Source organism: Stegodyphus dumicola, chromosome 7 (assembly GCF_044657685.1).
Source record: "Stegodyphus dumicola isolate Sdum_Otavi_A_Nest chromosome 7, ASM4465768v1".
Classification (NCBI taxonomy): Eukaryota; Metazoa; Arthropoda; class Arachnida; order Araneae; family Eresidae; genus Stegodyphus; species Stegodyphus dumicola.
Window position 1 is genome coordinate 35,980,389 of NC_140774.1, and position 23,229 is coordinate 36,003,617.

A 23,229-nucleotide genomic window follows, 5' to 3' on the forward strand; every position below is an offset into this window, starting at 1 on the left:
TATTTTGTATGTAAAATTATTAGGATATTTATTCCCTTTTTACTCTATCAGATAACTTTTTAATCTATTAGGAACAGCGTATTTTAGATTTTCTGATTCCATAAGTTATTTCATTTACTGTAGCTTAATCAAAATTGACACTTTTCTCAGGTTTCGACAAAAATAATCTTCCCCTCCCCTAAAATACTTCTAAAAATAGATAAATGGATAAAAGTTACAATATGCTTTTTAATTGAAATTAAGAATTAAATTTTTAAAGTATGCCAATAAATGCTTTAAAAGATTAAATACTATTTGCATCAAGTACCAGTTTCCTGAAATTAGCTATTACAACAACTGCTATAGCCAATAAAAAATAAATAATATGTGAATTTCTGTTTTAGCGTATTACAACTTAAAGCTGAAGTATTTTAGCATACTAAAGTAACTTTCTTTCCTATCTCTTAAATTTTGTAAATGAAATGATTCGTTAATAAATTATGATAATATTGTAAATAAATTAGAAATATCACTTTTTAAAGGAAAAATTGGAAAGTACACCCAACAGGTTGCTAATAAAACCTAAACAAATTCTTGAAATATGCAGAAACATCATTTTTAAAGGCTTTAATGTTATGCACATGCATTTAGATTTCGAACTATTTCTTAATAATTTTGTGTACGTAGTAAATTACGGATATCATCATTCGGCTATTGTGCATTTTAGGAAGAGCTAAATGATGGGAGTTCTGATAGTGATGACGAGCTGTATACTGAATAAACCTTGATTTCAACAACTTTATGTAATATTTTTCCTATTAATGTAATCCAGCAGGATAATGAAAACAATCAACGTTTATTTATCCTCTGGATTTCAACAACTTAATATTTTTCCTATTAATGTAATTCAGCAGGATAATGAAAACCAGTCTTTTAAATAAAATAATACTATTTTTCTTCAGTTTCCGGGTCCCAAATTAACAAAAATGTTCTGGTCCGAAAATGTGCGTCTTAATATATGACAGCATCTAATGCAAAGGAAAATACAGCATTTCAATTGATTAAAAGCGGAAGTGATTGGAACAACTAAGGTTTATAAAAAAGAAGTTACAAAACGCTATTGTAACAATAGTTTTTTTATTATTATTTTCCTTAGTATTATTATCTAAGAATGAAGAAAGCATCCGATCATATTAGAAGGTATTTCTCCCACCTTCTTAGCATGTCATCGTGGTGTGGTGGGCTGCACGCTGGGCGCGTATTCCAGAGGTCCGCGGTTCGATTCCCGGCGAAATCGTTGCTAAGTTTTCAATCTCTCTTGCTTCCAAAAAAATCCTGATGTCTCTATAGTGGCGCCCGAACTAAAAGGGTGTTGGATGATGATTCTCCTCACCCAGGATTGGGTCCCCTAAAAAAAACTAGTTGCCCTTTAAAAGGCGGAGTATATAGGGTATTTCTCCCGCCTTCTTGGCATGCCTTCGTGATGTGGTGGTCTGCACGCTGGGCGCGTATTCGAGAGGTCCGCGGTTCGATTCCCGGCGAAGGCGCTGCTAATTTTTTAATCTCTCTTGCTTCCAAAAAAATCCTAATGTCTCTACAATATTTTGCATCATATTACTAAAAGTAATGTAAATTAGTGCACTACATTGAATTAATTGAATTTGCATATGCTAAAAATGGTGACTTTTTTTCTATTTTTTGTAACCGAGAACCTTTTTTTCAGTCTTAGGTATGAATGGCTATTAAAGCAGACATTTCTAAAATAATCTACTCTCATTCTCGTTGTAGATCAGATGTTTAGTATAGTCTCGATTTTAAACTTCACTGCAAACTTTACACTTACCTGTGAATCAGCTGACTTTCTTTCACCATGAAATTCCTTCAGGCTTTCGTTGTACCGAAGTTTAAATTTGTCCAGCCGCTCATTTGTAGCTTCGATAAAAATTTCATCAAAGTAAAATGTTTGCTGCTTAAAATATTACATATTATCGGTGCTGATTCTTTGAAACGCGTTGCTGAATAAACCACATGAAAAGCAGGTTATGTAATTTAAATATGGCACAGCACACGAAGGCCATCTAAGGGAGGGAAAGAGGCTTTCGTGAAGGAATTTTTAATGTAATGTAGTTCATATTCATGTTACAGGGGAAAGCCACGAAAATTAAGCCATGTGATCAGCCCATTCGCTTGTGGGTACGAACGCGGGGTGAACTACCAGTATTCACCATCTTAAGAACCAAGCCGTTGAAACGGATTTTCTACATAAATATTCATGATTTATTTTTTATTAAGATTGATTTATGATTATTATTATTCAGGTAACAGTTTCATTCAGCTTTCTGAACTCTGTCTCCGCAGTGATTTGTAACTAGTATCTTTCTTTTTAAGATTTTTAAAAATAACTATTTTGTAAAACGAATAGCATATTTTACAAAATATATTTAATATATACCATTTTGTCAAAAACTGTGCAAAGGTTTCTGTACGTTATTTCGATTGCCTAAATTTCATGAATTCAGACGCACTGTTAATCAATAATACGTACTATATAGTGTGATGAAATCAACGATGTGTATCATATATAATTAGCTAATAACAGTTATATCTAAGAAAGTATTGGCTGTTGACAGTAGTAACCTTGTGTAAAGCGTATACGAACCAGTTTCCCTTAGAAAGTCCTCCAGGATGGCGTCCCTCCTCTTAGGCAGATAGCCTTAATATGGTTTGCCGTAGCGTAACTAATCAAACCGTGTTAACAGCAGTAATATTTTTCAGCAAAACATTTCCTCACAAAGAGAAATCTTTCGACTTATTTGCATTAAATGTAAACGTATTGTTGCTGTAGTTTCTAATTCCCGAAGTGGTCCAAATTTTAGTCAATTTCACTAATCCAAATACCTATAAAACCTAAAAAGAGCAGCGGTTTCGAAAACCCTCTTCCAGTGTAAAATTAAGAGAAAATAAAACACAATCAGGTGATGCCTGAGCAGGACTACACTTGGTGCAGGTCTTAAAAACTTTCTCCCCTTGTTCAAAGAAGAGACTCCTCAAGTGCCCACTGGCAAAACGTGATATGCCCGTCTGCTGGCTACTGTGATTCCCATAGTAGCCAACATGGTACTATGGCTACCATAGTAGCCAGCATCGCCCTGTAGGGCTCGAGTACCAGTCATGTACTGAAGGGACACTCCAGAAATCCTAAGTGATTTCTTATTCTCGGAGAACACCTCACTATGGGTTCAAAGCATATCTGATTGGAAAGTCTCTAAAGCAGCAGCTTTTGCCAGAGAATCCACATCCTCGTTGCCACTAATGCCCACATGTGAGAGAATCCACTGGATGTGCAACTCGGAATGAACCGAAAGCCTAGAAAGTTTCACTGTTAGATATGCCAGGCCTGTCCCTAACCTCTCCAATCACTTGAAAATTTGTTAACTGTTACCAGCTGAATTTTCTTGCGATATGCAAATAAATTCCTCATGTAAGCTAAAGAAATCTTCTTGATTTGCAGTAATTACAACCATGCAAATCTGCTGATTTTTAGAAGCTTAAAAGATCTCTTGTGGTATGCAAATACTATGCATATCGCAAAAGATCTTTTAGGCCCGCACGAGTAATGACTGAATGTTTTTGATTGCTGAGCACCTAACGTTTGCACTTTATTGACTGATTGCGCAGTTATAATCATGCCAACCTATTAATGATTACAAGACGGGAAAATGTCTTTGACATTAAAAAAAAATACATGAACCATATCGAAAATCTTTTAGGCTACTTCAGTTTAAATCTGAAAGTTTCCTTTGGTTGTTAAAATATCCTTGAATGTGGAAACTTAATATTTACTGCAACAACTGCAACTGATAACTTTTAAGCTCAATTTCTTATTGCTTCAAACAAATCTACAAACATAAATCTTATCTGCCAAAACATTCTTTTTTTAAATTAGCATTAGTTATCACTGTTATCCCTCCTTTCTGCATGCTTTCGTGGTGTAACGGTTAGCACACTCGGCACGTATTCGAGAAGTCGAGGTTTCGAGTCCCGGCAAGGGCATTGCACATTTTTCACATCTGCTGCAAAAAATCCTAACACTGTGTAGTAACTTCCTGGTTCTTGTAACAGTTAAATTACGCTAAGAGAAAGTATAATTTCGCATTCACCTCCTTTATTTTCATTCAGATATAAACAAAGGACATTGAGTAATTTAGTTTAAAATATATTACTTACAATTCTCGAGGATGAAAATCACGGCATTTTTGAAAACACGTTTGCAGAGACACTTCTCTGTAAAATTTGACATGTCTCATAAACTTCAGTATTGAAAAGTTTTCACAAGGCCCTAAAACCCACGGTAAACCTGAAATAGAAAGAATAGGTTACATTTATTTTTTTTTTAATTAAAAGCAGTAAAGATTTTTAGCGTTTTCAATTAAGGAACTTAGAATTCATAAAATGTAATTAATTATTTTTAATTTCAAATCATTTAAAACTTGTTGTCTTCTTTGGTTTTATAGCGTCAGACCAATGAATCATTTTTTTTTATATAATTTTTAAACGAAAATAAACTGAATTTAATTCTGAACGAACCTCAGCAAGAATCACACACAAAACAGAATAGATAAAAAACATTGGCACTAAACAAATTTAAATATTTATCCGATACCGTACATATCCGAATATAAGACAATATAGTTTGCCTTAACCCTCTGGGCGGCCAGGGGTTTCGCTAAGTACAAATTTCCCAAAACTACTATGAGAACAAATTATTTTTTTTTAATTTTAATGTGAAAACTCTACTGGTATTTCATACCTGAATTTGTTTTCTTTTGATATATTACCTTAATTTCGTTAACATATTTTAATATGCACGTATATATACATTCTTACAGATATCACAATAAATATTCTAGACCGTATATATACGGCCTTTCCGCTTAGAGAATGCCCTTCGGAAAACTTTAAGCTAGTCTTATTAGGAACATTATCTCGTAAGTAATGTCATGTTGCAGACAAAACCTATCAAAATATCTAATATGTTTAAATAAGTAGTTTTTACGAATGTGTATTCTAAATATATATTCACTGAGCAAGGTCAACTTCATTCAGATAAATTCCGACTTGCATGCTAGAGTATACTAATTTGTTGCTTTCATAACCCCTCATATAAATGTCGGTCACAGAACAGAACATTAGCCTCTCACGCTTTACTAATACATAAAAGACAACAAAGAAGTAAATGCTGCAAAAAATGGGGAGGAAGTGTATGATGAAGATATCTTCAACATTCTCAATAGTTAACAATGATTTTGTAAATTTCGACAAGGCGATCTCAACTTGAAAGATGCCAGCCGCTTTTAGCTCCCTGTTTCTTTGATAATAACGTTTTCAAAACTGCAATTTAAAGAAATCCATACGCAGTTGTTGCAGAGATAATACAAGAGGTTAACTCATCCTTAGCAGCAGTAGCGTTCTTTCAAGACAATCGTGTTTAAGGTCAGCAAGTAGGTGGTTTCCACATGAACTTACTGACTCTACGAAGAAAAAGTGTAAATATTGCTCTTCGTTCAAAAAATTATTGATTCAAAAGGAAAATAAAGAATTTATTACATAAATATTTTACTTTTTTTGATTTCTTGAAACATGCTAAGTTTAAATATAAGGGCCATTTTACATGTGCTATAAGACAGTGGTTTCAAACTCAAATTGTATGCTAGTCGAATGTACACTCCAAAAACAGGCGAAGGCCAGTTTTTGAAAACAAAATAAAAAAAAATATTTTAAATAAATTTTGCTTACTAAATTTTTCTTATTAAAACATACATAAACAATAATATTGCAAAGGAAAAAAAACTCAAATTTGTATTTATTTCCAATCTGAAATCTAAAGTTTTGTACCTACAAAACCTTTTTCGTCGATTACAATTCGTAATTCAAATACACTGACAGCTACACATTAAATTTTTGGATTAGCATTTCTTTCAAATAATTTTTAACATGTAAAGTTACCTACTTTAATTTAACCGACAAGAAACTACTTAAGCAAAATTTACTTAAAAGCTACATAAGAAAACTTTCTAAGTTTTCAAAAGAAACTTTATCAAATTGGACAAAACTTGAGAAAAAATAATAATTAAAAAAAAAAAAAGTCTGAAAGCTTCCAGATTTTACATTACGCTCAAAAAGGCATTTTTAAATTTTTTGTGCGTTGCCTTTATTTATTAAATATCATGGTCTTCGCACTTAGACCACATAATTCAGTTCAACAGCAATATCGCAAAATAATTTTAAAATGAGCATATCTCTAGAATTTCCGATACACAGTCTCTCGCGCTGAAGATAAATGTTTTATTTTTCGTACAGTCTTGTCATTGCTCGCTTTGAAATCGTTGAGTTTGTTAATCAAAAATTCGTTAAAGTTTTACAAAATATGAAATAGATAATACAACAAATTCCAAATTTGGGCTTCCAGATGCCCGTATTCGGGTGGAGACATAAGTTATTCAAATTTAGATGGCTCTAGGTACCATTGTTTTATCACAATGTGAGAAACATACATATATTTATGCAGATTCTTTATTATTTAATTTCTTTAAATGTAACACAGGGCGATAATATTTGGTGGCAAAATTTGAAAAGTATACCGACATTTATAGTGAACCGACGCAAAATGCCAAACAGAAATTAACAGTCCTTCTGGGAAAGTTGCCTCTTTGAACTAATAACCTAATCCCTTTATTATTAACAACTTTTACACATTATAAACTTCATTATTCCTTACTGTCGTTTGGCCGCGTTTCGATGCCGATAAAGTTTGTTAGCCTTGTAGAGAAATTACTAGATATTATCTTCATCACGGATTGCAGACGTTCACCAATCAATGAAATTCTTCTTCTTCTTCTTTTTTTTTTTTTTTTTTTTTTTTTTTTTTTTTTTTCTACTTTCAACTGTGGAGAAAGCTGTTAACGTATAAATGTATTCCAAAACAAAACGATTATTGCAAAAATTCGTGCAAAATTCGTTTGCGATTATTCGTGCAAAAATTCCTAAATCAGTTTAGTTATTTTTTGACAAATACAAATAAAAATTAATAAAATTTATATCTTCAAATCTTTGAATAAGATTCATGTCATAAATTAATTAGCTTCTTTTACAGATTTTTACTGTGTTATTCATGTTCGTACGAAAGGTAAAAAATCTCATGTTACTGTACACATACTTTAAACAATTTTAAAAAATATTAAGAAAACAAATTCTAAGCCAGAAAAAAAAAAAAAAAAGAATATAACAAAATATTCTTCGAGAGCAAAGAATCGACTGAGAACATAAATCAATAATTTTGCATAAAAATTAAAGAAAATTTTTTTAGTTGATTAAGAAACTTTGCTGTCTACCTAGGGCCAAGTAGAAAAAACAGCTGAACACTAGTAGTTTAGGTCAGTTTTGAATCATCATTTTGTGGGCTAGTTCTGATATTACTGTCAGACAAGTGAGATCAGTTACAACAACAAAACATAATATTTCAAGAATTTTGTGAAAGTACCATAAAATGTTTACAAAACTGCTGCCTTTGAGTGTCGCGCCACAATATTAGCGAAGCTATTTCTGAAATTTCAAACATAGTTTGCTTGTTAAGTTTCCAAATTTTCCTAAAGGCGAGAGCTTAAAATTGGAATTGAAGATGACTCATTGCCTACCAGTCTGTAAAATTTCCAAACGATCCCTCGTATAGTATTTGCAAGGCGGATCAAAAACTCTCCGTCAGAATATCATTTACTTCACGCAAAGTCACACTAATAATATCAGCAAATTAGGCAGGATACACTATCCGTTGAAACTAAAAATAACTGACGTGAACAAAAATAAAATATAGCAGAAAAAGAAGCTACAGAGAAATCACACAACACCATGCTAACAATTAGGAAATAACTCTTAACAAAAAATATATTGGACAGTTTATTTTTAAAAAAGAATTATTAATAACTATGCATCAATCGTTTAACCTTTTTATTTCCTAGTACGAAGTAAATAGAGTATTGTAATGTCGAACAATCTCGGTTATCAGATTTCAATGGAAATAGCCTTTTTAACCGTTCGCCAATCCATTTTGACTATTTTTTTTGCCTGACATCTATATGTACAGTAGACTAAATCACTCTCACTTCCAAAACAGATTGTAAAATGGATTTTAAAATGAATTTTTTCGTGATGTCTGTATGTACTTAGCATAATATGATATGCATGTACGTAGCATAATTTAAAAACTATTAGTCGTATAACGTTGAAATTTTGTATATGGAACTGCTATAGCATCTAGTTGTGCATCTCCCTTCTTTATTGCAATCTAGAGAACAAAAAGTGTACATATATTACAATATATCCTCTTGATAACATTCAGTCAGATTTTAATTGTATACTTTATATTTTGTATTTACCTGTAGTTTTCGGAAATTGTTCTCGTTTGGTGACAATTGTTTGATGTTTTTTACATATTTATTGGGAATTTATATTTTACTGGTATTGAATTTCATTTTCTTCGTGTCTTTGTGAATTTGATTGTAAGAACCACTTGTCTATCTTCTAAAGTGACAACTGAAATATAAATATAGAAACTACACAGGAGAAGGGTTAAAAGTAACCCTTTATTAAACTCTTCAAAATTCACAATGCGTTGACTTGACGCTGACACACTACGCCTCGTTCGGGCGGTAACTGAAATAACAAGAACTAAACTAAAAATTCGAAGATATAGAAATTACTCTACAGGGCTCAGATATTCCTGTTACTTAAAACCGCGTCAAGATCTAGTGGCAGCAAAGTAATAGCTGTTATGCTACGTAAACCAGCAATAAAGGCAGAAATAGAAACTCGTGCTACAGAGGAGAAGGCCAAACTCTCTCTCTTTCACTCTAGAATTCAGTATTTAAACTTGTTCTCTTCAAGGTAGAATTTGCATTACTTCACACGCGCTGCCAAATTTAAATATTATGGCATTGACAGTTAGGGGAATGAAGGCTTATAGGAAAGAACATAAATTAAATTGGTTATTTAAAATAAATATAAATTCTATATGGTTCTAAATTTCTTACTTTTTATCTTTCTCTTTCTTTATATATATATATAGTATATACAATACACCCACCCATCACCTGCCTTTAGTTTTCGCAATCGTTGGTCATATTCATATACTTTTCATTACAGAAGTGTTTTAAATGAGAAAATATTGGCCAGGATATTTAATTTCAAAATTTGCAGTTTTTGATGTCATTTTAAACTTGACTTGAGGAATTAGTTAATTATATTAGAATAATTCGAAGAAATAAGTTTAACTGAAATGCAACAAAAAATGTGTATAATTTAATAGGCCGTATAAGGAAGTCTGGTGTCCATGTCACATTTTTTTAATATGATAAAAAATAGCACAAAATAATGGGCAGTTTATCTTCCTGTTTCCATGTAAAGACTGAGACCAGTTCGTTTAGGCAATCTTCAGGGCCATGGAGTTTGTTTGCGTAGTCGAATGTGATTATCTGCTTACACGGATATGTGCCTTCATGATGTACTCCCTAAGAGTTAGTGCCTCGTAATTACGTTATACATGGGGAAACCATGGGCACAAAGTTAAGCACAAAACTACAGTGCAGAAGTAATTGATTTTTGTAATTTTCCTAATAAACAATTTCTTCTGCTGTACTTTAAGCAGCCATATGATGAAAAATAGCATTCAGTAAAACAATAATCCTCAAGTGAAACATTTCGTCACGTCTGGGTACACTGCATTTAAAACAAAAATTACAAGAAAAACTCCTTCTTTCCCCGTTCTTTCAAACAAAACTTCGTTCCGAGAATAATATGTCAACTCGCATCAGTTTATCGACATATAAAAAAGAAGATATACCGGCTGAAAGAAAAATCTCTTTTCTTCTCTACAAAGTGTATAATACGAGCAACACGTGCAAGCGATTGCAGGATGAAGACCACCGGGAGAGAGAGCGCGCGCGCACAGAGAGATTTGTCTGCGCTGGCGGACGTGTCGACAAAAGCTTGTATCCTTCGTCATTAAATGAATGAGGAGAAGACTACTTGTGGATATGAGACCAACTTCTTTGGGTAGCTGTCAGATGCACTTGTTCCGGCTCGTTGCACTATCGAGGGGTCGTGAACATATTGCTTTGAAAAGTATTAAACTCGCGTGGTTGTAAACCTGATACTGACGAGTTGAGAACAAAAAAATTGGTCATACTAGCACAAAGGAAAATCATATGAAATAAATATGATAATTCCTTTATTTATTATCAACAAGAAAGTTACAACCAAAATTACTTTTCTATATGATCATGAAGTATATTTTAATATTTACCGAAGTATGGCTCGAGTATCTATAGCTCTTATCGCTTGTGTTAGAGAGGAGAGTGTGGCGAAGTAATAATGATAATAGTGGTAAGTTGGGAATAGTAGCTTGCCCTACGTACGCTTCTGGTGAGTATCCTTGGTCATCGTGAGCAGAGATGACGCATACAAAATCAACCTTTTGAAGACCTACATTTTATTTGTAATTCTGCCACGTTAATATGGGCTCTTGTTTAAAAACACCAAGAAAGGAAGAGATGATCGGCGATTTGAGGTGGCTTACCTTCTAAGATGAAGGCTTCGAGTCACAAGAGATCACATTACGATTGTTCAACATTTGATTGACCGAGGATTGATCAACATTGCATTATGTTGTAGGTTCTACAGATCACACAAAATGCAATCGACATTTTCTTTGTTGTTCAGTTGCCTCCAGGATGATCACCGTCGGGTGAAAAGCGAAGGCCGGAAAAAGAGCACTGTCGTAAATAAGACAAATAGTTACTTTACGAATTTGGCATTTCAAGGCCCTGTTTCAAGTTCAGAAGAAAAAAGGTAACAGCAAGCATTAAAATGAGCGGTGATAATAACAGCAGCCATCACAGCAGCAAACTTCCCTCCATATTATCATTCACTCATTCAACTGCAAAACAGATGAAGAAAGCAAACTCCTAAACGCCTCGGCGTTCACAATTTCCTGCTTTTTATAAGCTAGTACAGTTAAACCAACAGTTAAGATATAAGGTATTTTCTCCCTCCTTCTAGCATGACTTCGTGATGTAACGGTAACACACACGACGCGTATTCGAAAGGTTCAGGTTCGAGTCCCGGCAAGGGCATTGCTCATTTTTCATGTCTTCTGCTTCAAAACTGACTCGATAAAGCATCTCACCCAATGAAAGAAGTTCTGCAGCGAGAAGAACAACCAATTATAACGTTCCTGCAGCTTATCAGATAAAGTGAAATGAAATGAGTTTTTGTCTGATGAAATTGCTTACTCATATTACAACAAATACGCTGGCGAATGGCTTCGCCGCCAATAGAAACTGCTGAAACCTTTTAGCTGTTCACATCATAATCTGATGTAATCTCACAGTCGTTTTAATAAAATTTATAGTAATTCAAAAACTTAAATCCAATATCACCTCGTCACAGTATCTCTATGTTGTTTGATATTATTCTATTTGTTCGAAGATTCTATTCGTCCAATTTTTCATAAATTTACTGCTTCGCAGTCTCGACTTCCTAATCGGGAATGATATATCTGTAATTCGCTGGTTCTTCTTTTTTTTAAAGACCGTTTGTCTATTCTTGAATAACGGATACTATTTTGGAGTCGTCTAGTGCTAAATGATTTTATTACCATACACTTCACGCATTCTCAATCAATCTAATGGTAGGGTACCTTCCGGCTCACAGAAAACGAGTCCCGTGCGCGTAATGGCAAACCGCACATTGAGCTGATCAATGTTAAACGAATTTCGCTTACTACGCATGCGCAGAATAGAATTTGGCGCAATTTTAAAAGAAGATAAATACGGTAGATATTGTATTATCTGGGCGTAAGCAATTCGGGGTTTTAAAACTTGTTAGGTTGTAAGTTGCTTCATTAATTAGAGCGTAAATATCGATTGTAAACTACGCAATCGATTTTCGTTTAACCCTTTGACGCGCGCGACATTATTTTTATAATTTTTTTAACTAAAAACTCTAGAAATTGAATATTATGATCCTAGAGACAAATAATATATGAATTTTAAAAAAATCTACTCTTGCCCATTGTTCTGTGGGTGGTGGTCGCACTGTGAAACCACCGCGTGTCTAGGACTTGAAACTTACCGAGGTAAGTAGGGAAAAAAAAACCTTTCTCCGTGCGCGTTTCCAATACATGACGAAATTTACTAATTTAAAACAAAATGCATGTAGGAATTGCATAATATATAATATGTATATATTTGTTACATTATTTTACAAAGTAAATCGTCAGAAAAAATTAAAAAATAAACATTTATGTAATTTTTCTATAGCAGTGAAAGTACCTACATAATAAGGACGTTTGGCTACATGGATTAAAAAACTCAGTACAATAAGGATAAAAAAAAGACTCAGTGTTTTTTTTTTTTTTTAATTTCAAAGAACAAATATTTTTTGTGACATTGTTCAAAGCATGTTTTGTCTTTTTGGTACATGCATGTCCACATTGCACGTTTCGCCACATGTATCTTCCTCTATGAGGTTTCTTCCTTGTGCTAGAAAATGTACACTGATTGGATCTAAATTTCACTGGTATATGTCCAGCGTTATTTAGTTTCTTTTCATCTGGCACATGAAATTTGTGGTTTTTTTTTATGTTAATGAGGAGGGGCTTAGTCTTTTTGGCTTTGATACTGATCATTCGTTTCCCATTCATACTTATTTTATTCGTATTTCGTCCCAAAATGTTCAGAAAATATTTTTAATTTAAATAAAACTTTATGCGATTCCTATTTTTAATTACAGCAAAGTATATGTACATTAAATTTAAACCACAGGAAAGAATTTATAAAATCACAATAATAGCTTAGGGAGCAAGTGTGTTGAACTTACTGGAAAAGAAAGACCTTTTTACTGGGCAGGTGCATGTATTGTTTAGTAATAAAATAACTCTGTGATTTCAAAACCCCTTATCTATATCAGGGTAAAAATAAACATTCCTATTCGAGAAGCAAGCAAACGCCATTGTGAAGAGCAGTGGTTTCAAGGCGCGACCACCGAGCCTCTAAAACATTGTGGCACAATGCTCTAGTGGGGCAGTGGTCGCGCCCTGAAACCACAAAGCAAATGCCATACATATAGAGGGTTGTTTTTATATATGCAGTTTAATTATTTCTATTTTTTATTGTTTGTGATAGAAATCATGATGTGCGACGAATAACTTTTGAAATTTAAAGTTGTTTACATTAATAAAAGGAAGTTATTTTGTCTCATTGAAAACGAATTTTAAAAGGCATCCGATTTGAAGTACTAAGACCTAAAACATGCATGATTCTTAAGTCATTTAGAGGTAAAAAATCAGTAATCAATTGATTTTCACTCAAAAATTTCGGAAGGAAGAGGAGAAAAAAATACGAAAATTGGTGGTTTCAGGGCGCGACCACCGCGCGTCAAAGGGTTAAGAAGGATTACAAAACAGAAAACAATATATATTAGATGAAGGCTGATTGATTGTTCTTCTGAGGAATGAAAGCAATTAAGTATTTACCATACGTTCCATTCGTATATACTTTCACAAATTAAGGAATAAATCCAATTTAAATTACTGAATTACAGTCAAATAACTGATATTAAATGTAATGTTTATGAACAAAATAAACCAAAATGAAATGAAACATAAGCACATACATTAAGCACACAACAAATTTCCGTTAGTATTTCCTCCCACGCCAACGGTACACTATTGAGCATGCGCAGTAAGCGAAATTCGTTAACATTGATCAACTCAATATGCGTTTTGCCATTACGCGTCCGGCGCTTCCCGATTTACGTGTCAGTTAGAAATGAGGCGATATGTATGCCATTGATAAGACTCGATTTCTAGCAGCCACAACGTACCATTGCTTAACATTTTCAAGGGACTTGTGAGTAGTGACGTCAGTTGCTTTCATCAAAATATCAGTTTTCGACATAATTTTCTGAATGCAATTTAGTTGTTTACATAACTACGTGCATGGCATTGATTTATTTATTGAATAATAAAATACATAAATAGTAGAATTTCGATAATCCTCGAATGCTTGTTTTTCATCTAGGCTCACTTCTGTATAAAAGCAGATAAAATTTCGATTTTTTAGAAAATCCAGCATCATAAATTTATTGCTAATAATTAGTTATTTAAATATAAAAATAAACTTGAAAATATGATGAAATAAATAAAAGTATATTATAATTATAACAAATTTTGATTGAAGAAATGATTTAATTTTAATACTGAAATTGTTAAGCATTTTCTGCTCAAGTGTAAGTGTTGTCTTTATGCATCTACGCCCGTTTCCTTTTAGGTAAAGTACGACTTTTGGGTGAGCTTATTGTCGTTTCCTAAAATTAATTTTTAATTTTATATGGTTAACGCTGATAAAACATTTTATCGATAGATTTTCAGCTATTGAATTCCAATTTAAATGCATCTTGTATACTGGTGGACAAAATTAAAAGATGAAAAATTCTCACATTTCCCCTGAAATACCACATAAAACCTGAACAGTTGGTTGCTATATAAGGTCACTGTGGCGCTGGTGTCGCTGAGAAGAGTTTATGTATTTCTGCGAGCGTCGCTACGCCAGCAGAAGTCCGCATCCAGCATATTTTACGTTGTAGAGACATTATGTTATTTTGAAGCAACAGAGATGAAAAATGAGTAACGCCTCCGCCGGAACTCGAAACACGGGCTTCTAGAATACGCGCCGAGAGTGCTGACCACTACACTAAGAAGGCATGCTATGAAGGCGGGAGAAATCCCTTGTAACGTATCTTATCTTAAAAAATAAAATAAGATATTTATCTAAAAATCTAAAAAAAGAATAGCTTTAAGAAGAAAACATTTTAAAATCTATTTTAAAGTCGCACATTTTCGCAATTTTTCGATTTTTTTATAAATTTTGAAAATTTTGATTTCCGAAAACCGCTGACGTGAAAAGTGACGTGATTTTCTGATTCAGCGCTAAAAAATACATAGAAATCAATTAACGAAAGTTAAAAAATATGACACAACCCAAATTTTGCAAGCTTATGATACTAAAGAACTTTGCTTAAGGCTTCTTCAGTATGGTGTAACGTAGCCAACAAGCAATACCTAGATTTACATTTCTAGTCTAATCTAAAATTTAATGATACATAAAACTGTGTATAGAAGTTACATTTAAGAAACTTTAAAAACGCATCTTTTCTATAAAGACGCGAGAAAAATTCCAAATCCGTTTTCTTCCTGTTCGTCTTCCTATCTCCTCCTTAATTACCACACCTATGACGAAGGTGAAGTCTGCCCCTTCCACGCAGAGGCATGAAGGTAGGAAGTTTATTCTTACCTCCATGAGCAGAGGCGAGGAGAGGACTCTCTTCTCTTTCTGAGGTCGACACAAAGTTCTCATCCGTGCGAAACTTTATGACCGAACGGGGTCAAGCATGGTGAAACTAAGGCAAGGGAGTCTCTTCATGAGAAAAGAAATCAGAAAAAAGAGATGTTACAATGGTTAATTTTTCACATTGCTCTTTTCTGTTTCATCGTCATCCTTAGCATCACTCTCGTCACTGCAATTTTTATTGTTCTTCCGGATCTGCAGCAGAAATAATTTCTTCTTCGCTCAAAAAACGCGAAAACTCACTTGGATCACTGTTTCCTACATTTACCCATACCGAAAAGTCATTTTGAGTCTTTTAGCCTCTGAAATTCTTCTACGAATTTCAATGTTAGTTGGTGTCTAACTGTTGATGCTTGTTTTATCTTTATCACGTATAAATTACATATTTCATGATAATGTGCAAAGTCATTACGTGACTTATAAAAAAGACAAAAAAACTAATCACTGATAAAAGAAACTGCTAATGGTCATGATTTAATGATTGCTTTAAATTATTAATTGCTGTCTCTATTAATACAGACCTCGGTTAATAAAGACCTGGTTAATGAGATTCTATTGTAATTATTTATTCATTTATCTTCTTATCCCTCATTTAAGAGAGTAAAAATTATTCTGAGAATAACTTTCGCTCGAAAATATAAAATTTTATGTAATATGAAATGCTTTAATGCGTTTTCTACAAAAGAATTTTTGACTTTCTAAAAAATGTTCTTATTATTTACCTCTTTTCCTGTGTAATGTGTCTAATTCTGATTGTTTATGAATGTGCTAAAAGAATGTAAAAATCTTGAATATATCTTGTAAAAGAATGTAAAAAATGCGTATTAAATTACTTAAATCCTGGTTAAATCTTATTAATCCTGGTTAAATCATTCTTAAAATATGATTTGCTTAAATATTTATATGCACGTAATATAAATTTAATAGAAAAATTAGAAAAGAAAATGTACGCATAAACTGCGCCTTTTATCAAAGCTAGAAATTAAACTCTGCTACCAAGCGCAGAGAAACTTTTCATATAATTTCTATATAGATAATCTAAACAAGTTAACAGCACTTTTATATATTGAACTGTTAAAAGATATATTACTTGTTGATATTTTAGTGCTGAGTTGACAGCGTCAAGGAGAAAAGAAATCACCATGAAATAGAAAAGATATATTGCTCATTTTCAAGAGTTTACAAATGACAAAATATATTTGAAAAAAAATCATTGATACAAAAAACGCCTTGCAGATTTTAGACAGTGTTAAGACACGAGAATATTAGTTACTGTTAAGACACGAGAATATTAGTTACTGTTAAGACACGAGAATCGATCTGGCAAATTCTGCCGTAATATCATTCATTTATTACTGATTCTGCCTGAAAAATCGCAAATTCTCAAACATATTGCCACATGACATACTATAAAATTATTGATTATCCTTTAAGATAAAATAGTACATTGTTTAACTAAGTGGTTATTCTTATAAAGGTTATGATTGTAGGCAAAGGGTTTATATTATAGCAGGATATAAAAAATAAGAAGAGTGGACAAAAAATGTAAAAAATCAACGCAATGTCAAAGAGAAAGTTTCTATGGCCAATATATACAGATAAAATTCTATTCTTTTGTTTGTATGACTGTCAAGAGAAAACCTTCATGAGGACAAAGCAACAAATCATACTTCAAAAGATACTACTGCAATCCTTGAAAAATAAATAAATTAATTAATTTGAAAAAATAACGACTGATACAGGCATTGCATATGTACCTGCATTTCAACGTATTCGTGCAAAGTCCTCTTATGAATTGGTGTGCCCTTGGTCTTTTGAAAAGAGCTCTATCTAAGCGCAAACCCGCCACAATTAATGGACTCTGAAAGGTAGTGAAAGAAGAATGGAAATCAATACACCTGTAAATTTTCCGGAAAGCCCTTATATCATGGAAATTACGATGAAGAAAGTTATCAGATCAAACATTTAGAAAAATACTCTTTGTATTTTAATCATTAATTAAACGGCACCAAGATCGTTCTAAAATTGTGTAAGCACTCTCTGTGTAATGATGATTATACGTTTACAAATTATACATAAAAATCCGCATTTTGCATTAATTGAAAAATTTAACTTTTTAGATCACTTAGTATTTTACTGAACAACGGGCTTTATTTTGAAATTGAAGAAGTGCAATAAAAAATTATCAGTAAAAAAATCCTATTATCATTTTTACAAAATATATTGCAGCAATAACAACAATGACTAGATGTTAGGAATAATTTTCCAAGTGAAGTTTGCAATTCGTTTCTTTACACTATACGAAAAACAGAAACTTGCAGAAGTTTTAAAAATAATAGTCACAGCCGTAGCACTAAAGAAAGAATTAACCGAAATGACAATTTCCTAATCATCCAGTTTTCAAAAAGGGTCAACTCTAGTGTTATAAAATATATTATCAGTGTTATAAAAATATAGGAAATCTCAAATTCTTAATTAAAATGGAATAAATTTTAAAAAGTAATATAACACATACTCCTTTTACTTGATGCTCATCACAGGTGCAACTACCATTTAAATGTATACAAAACAGAAAGCTTAAAAATATATTAATAACTCTTCAAATAAGGAGTTATTACTATTCTGTGAGAAAAAAAGAGATATTCAAAGATTTCTTAAAATAAATATTACACAAGAAAAAATGCTATTATGCAACTGGCAATACAGATTTTTATAAATGAGCCGTGAGAAATCATACTTAAGTTACTTTAAATCTTAGATTTTAAATATAAATTTAATGTGTTGATTTTATCGTAAAGAAATTTAATTTAATGATTCTTCTCTTTTAATTCTCCTGAAAGGTTATTTATTGAAGCCGAAGATTTATTAAAAATGCAAAATGCGGAAACAGAAAATCACAAAACTTTTCAATCTGCAACTTGCATTCAAATTCAGTTTCAACCGAAGCGTGTAATTCTTTATGTATGGCTTTCCATTTAACTTCTGGAAAATGATTATAGTACAAATCAATTCCGTTTTATTTGCTAGCAATAATCAAACACGCAGCTTAGGAAAATTAATGGATGACACGCCACCTCCTACGAGATTTCTGAATTAAAATTTCATCCAGGGATTTATTACTTGAGAAGGAAATATTCTGTCGATAAATTCTGCCAATCCTCAGCTTTAATTCATAATCGTTGTTAGAATTCATCGGCTGAAAAGTCATCAGTGAGTTATATTCTGCCAATAAAACCATTCTCGTTTTTAATGAAGATGATGAGACCGGATAATGATGAGAATTAGTAATCGAAAGCAGATAGAACGTAAACAAGCCACCCATTTCTCTTGAATAAGTATCGGAATGCATCTCATGCATTTAAGTTTGATGAAGGATAAAAAGCTATTGAATTTTCATTAACGTGTTTATTACAAATACGATTCAGATATTAAACCTATGAAGGTTTCTAACGATCCCCAAGGTGATCTCAACGATTTATCAGATCTGCAAATATGAACAAGATTTGTTAAAAGACCGCTAGAGGTTTGAACATTATCACATGTCAGTTTCCATAGATTTGTGCTTTAATTGTCGCTGATTTGTTTGGGCATCATCATATTGCTAGCTTTGTTCTAATCACACCTTCAGGGAAGCCATGTATAAACAATCGTCGACTCCAGGGATGGCTATAGCGCGGCTGAGAAGCCACGTGCAGTTCTCGAAAGGTGAGTGATGCCACTCTTATATGCAGATAAAAGGTATGCATGAAATACGGTAAACTAAAACTACTTAATGTTCAAAAGAAAGTAATTAATTTATTTATTTCATTTTTTGTACAAAATTATCGGTAAACTTAAGCTGATAAGCACCTCATTTCTTGCTAGTCAAGAAACTTAATAATGTTATTAAAAATATTTTACTGATTCTATCAAATATTTTTTTAAAGAAAATCTTTAAAAGTTAGTCTTCCTTTTGTCATATTCTTTGTCTTTTGAGGATTCCTTTTGTCATATTGCTGTATTTGATCTAATCACATTGAATAACCTTCAAGAAGACCATACTGAAATAATTGTCTACCCCAGAAGGGACCATAGCATGGCTCATAATCAACGCTATGGCCACCTCTGGAGAATGGATGAATCAATGGATGGATGCTTGTTGATTGATTCGATGTCCAGATTGATGAGAAATTTATGGCAAATAGATACTTTGGGAATTTCTAATAAATCTGGTGACAGTCACCTTAGAAGACAATATTACCATTAGAAAATTTCGAAAACCGTAAAAGTTGAGAACAACAGGTATATAGCTTGCTAGCCGAGGAACAAGTATACAAGGGAATTTCCGGACAATTTTGAGGTAAGAAAAAAAAAAGATTTGAATCTCTGTAGTAGAAGAATCCCATATTTTATAAGCATGGAGAGTCATTGGTTACAGGCGAAATCATTGTGGCAAAAACATCGCGAGTGAAAATGTCCCGGAGAAAACAACGCAAGGTGAAAACATCATCGTACAAAACATCATGGAAGAAAAGCAAAGAAAAAACATTGCAGTTCTAAAACATCGTGATACAAAACACCGTCGTCGAAAATAAAGCAGTTCAAAAACTTGGCAATTTAAAAACATCGTCGTCGAAAATATCGTGATAAATAATAAAGCGCCTACAAATCATCGCATGACAATAGCATCGCACACATGTGTTTTTCAGGCTTTAAAAATGTTGTAAATGGATATTCGCATAATGATGTGTGAGCGCAAAAAGGAATGAGGAATATTTTTGAACTAACTAATGAATTCTTGCTGAAAAATTCAAAAGGAATCTTAAACATTCAAAAACTGAAAATAAATGGAATATTAATGCTACTTATAGCAGTTAACGTAATTTTATAATATGATAATTAATTAAATAACTTTAATAAAGGTAAGCGCGTGCAGTCACTCATCATCTTTTTTTCTAATCGTTTTTAGACTATGTTTTTCATGAAAAATTAGCAACAAAACTTTAAGAAACGATTAATAAATTAATGAGCTGTTAATTTAAGAAGATTAAATTCTGTTAATTGCTATACCTAGAATTATTTTTCTACTCAATTTTAGTCTTTGAGTGCTTCAGTTTTCTTCTTATTTTTTCAGCAAAAATGTATAATTCAAAAATATAAAAGTAAAACATTCCTCGTTTCTTCATGCGCTCACAAATCATTATGCGAATATGAGAATTTTTGAAGCTTGAAAACGCATGTATGCGACGTTATCGTCATGCGATGATTTGCAGGTGTTTTATTTTTTACCGCGATATTTTTGAAGACGATGCTTTTAAATTGCAAAATTTTTAACCGCTTTATTTTTGGCGACGCTTTTTTCCATAATGTTCTCCCCTAGCTTTCTTTTCTACAACGGTGTTTTGTACGACGATGTCTTCACCTTGCGAAGTTTTCGACAGACATCAGAGTCATTTAGGTTGTCTTGAAGCCGGAGACGCGAAAAATGTGCATTTCCTATGGCGGGACTCGAACCCTAGACGTCTCGAATACACCTCGAGTATGCTTGCGATTACTCCACGAAGGCATGCGGAAAGCAGGGAGAAGAGTGGGGATTAGGGGATCCAATCGCCAAATTCTGGTGGTGATGAATTATCGCCTACCACATATTAGCTCGAGCGCCACTGTAGAGTCATTAGGTTATATCGATGCAGAAACGGTAAACATGTGCAGTGCCTTGGCTGGACTCGAACTCTGGACCTCCCGAATACGCTTCGAGTGTGCTTTCAGTTACAGCACGAAGACATGCGAAAAGGAATTAAAAAATACCTTATAAGCATTACAAAGCTATGATAGATTAAGAATTGCATAAGGTATCGCAAAAGAATTGGAGTGTTTAAGAACTGTAAAAGAGAACTTTTTACCGCATCAAGCTATAATCAGAGAAGACAAAAACACACAAAACTTAGTACTCTCTTCGACGCATCATCACATGCTGAAGGCTAACTGTCATTGAAAAATGACTGCTTAAAATCAGATGTTCCTTTCCATTTTAAACTTGTTTCACTATGTTTTAAAATAATATAAATAAGGCTTTCGGAAAATCTACTTATGGCTCTCATATTCTCCTGAATACCAAAATTCGGCTCTTATTGACATGAAGTTATTTAGTGGTCATTCAGTAGTCCATTTAGTCATAACTGTCATATATACAGTTTTTAAACTACTACTTATTTAACTCTTGCGCAGATTTTTTGGTTATATATGAATAAAGATAAAAGTTTGGAGCTTGTAACAACCATGAATTTTAAATTACAATGATGAAAGAGATTCGGTTTAGAGTGGTTTGTTTGATTATGGCGAAGCACTCGAGGGCTTTCTGCCTCAATGATATAGAAATTAAAATAAATGAAAAATATTTTTTTACATATGCCATTTTATGCTATCATGTCAATTTTTCTTAATTTATTGTGTCCCAATATACTTTTATGTGCTTTCTTCGATTTTTATTTTTAGTCGAATTCGAAGAAGAATTTTATAATAGTTCAAGAAATTATCTTCATATTTAGCGTATTTAAGTAATGTTGTGAGATTTAAAAAGTGTTTATTTATTTTATGTAATAGCATTTAATTCATAGAAATAAAAAAAGGAATAAAGGAAACCATTAACTACCTCTACACGCATAAAAATTACGAATTCCAATCAACAGGACAAAAAAGTACGTGACGTTACATCTCTTTCAAGTTTTTTTATCTACTACACCAAAATTAAAATTTTCTATGACCAACTGGATTTTAAAATCCGTTTAATGTTAGACTCACATCACCCACGATTATTAGAAGCCCATTAATTACGTTTCAAAAATAATCAAAAATTGATCAATTAGGCTAAGCCTCCCGGAAAATTTTCATTGGAAAGATAATTTTCTAGTTTATGCCACAGCATAAATATCGAAATCCTGCGATTAATTTGATGGGTTAGCAACAATTTGCGCAAAGAAGTCGTAAAATCTTGTTTCAACATTAAAAAAAACATTGTGCTGATTTTTGTAATAATAGTAATGAAGTATTTTATTGCCATAGTAAATTCATACATGCACAAAATTTCAAATACATTAATTTGTTAAAAATTTGGTCAACATTAATTTAAAAACAAGTCATAAAAGACTCAGTGTAACTCAACGTATTCAGCTTCTATTTTATTTAGGGGGAAAAAAATAAAAGTAATGTTTTACACTTCATTGGTAATAAAATTCCCTTATTTAAAAATTATTTTCCTAACACTTTAAAACACACACACACACACATACCTACACTCATACACATATACATAATATATGCGTGAATACACACACACCGCATACCCATACACATAAAAATACATAATATATGCATAAATAAGACAAGATAAATATAAGAACAAATTCTAACTTAAATTTGTAACAGTCCGTTAATTTTGAAAAATGTGCCATTTCAAAAAGTATAAGGCTAATAATTCCTGCATTTATGTAACAGTAAAATGGAGAGTAAAATATTTTTCTCAGATCATAATTAATGAGCAACTTTATCTAGTTAGCAGCAAAATAAAACCTTTTTTGTTGAGAAATTTACTAACTTTGTGACAATTTAATTCATGTTCAGCTAACGAGTTGGGTCCCCAGCCGCCCTTTAAAAGGGGGAGTATATAAGGTATTTCTCCCGCCTTCTTAGCATACCTTCGTGGTGTAGTAGTCAGCACGCTCAGCGCGTATTCGAGAGAGCCGTTGTTCGAGTCCCGGCGAAACCGTTGCTCATTTTTCATCTCTCCTGCTTTCAAAAAATACCTAAAGTC

At 32.6% G+C, this 23,229-nt stretch overlaps 1 protein-coding gene across 1 annotated transcript in view; it reads right to left on the reverse strand.

Moving 5' to 3' along the window:
* The window catches only part of LOC146996154 (uncharacterized), a 573,172-nt gene that overhangs the window by 505,516 nt on the left and 44,427 nt on the right, over nt 1-23,229 (reverse strand). The window contains exon 2 of the mRNA XM_085821375.1: nt 4,207-4,336. Coding sequence (XP_085677501.1) covers nt 4,207-4,336 — 130 coding nt within the window. The remainder of the gene's footprint in view (nt 1-4,206; nt 4,337-23,229) is intronic.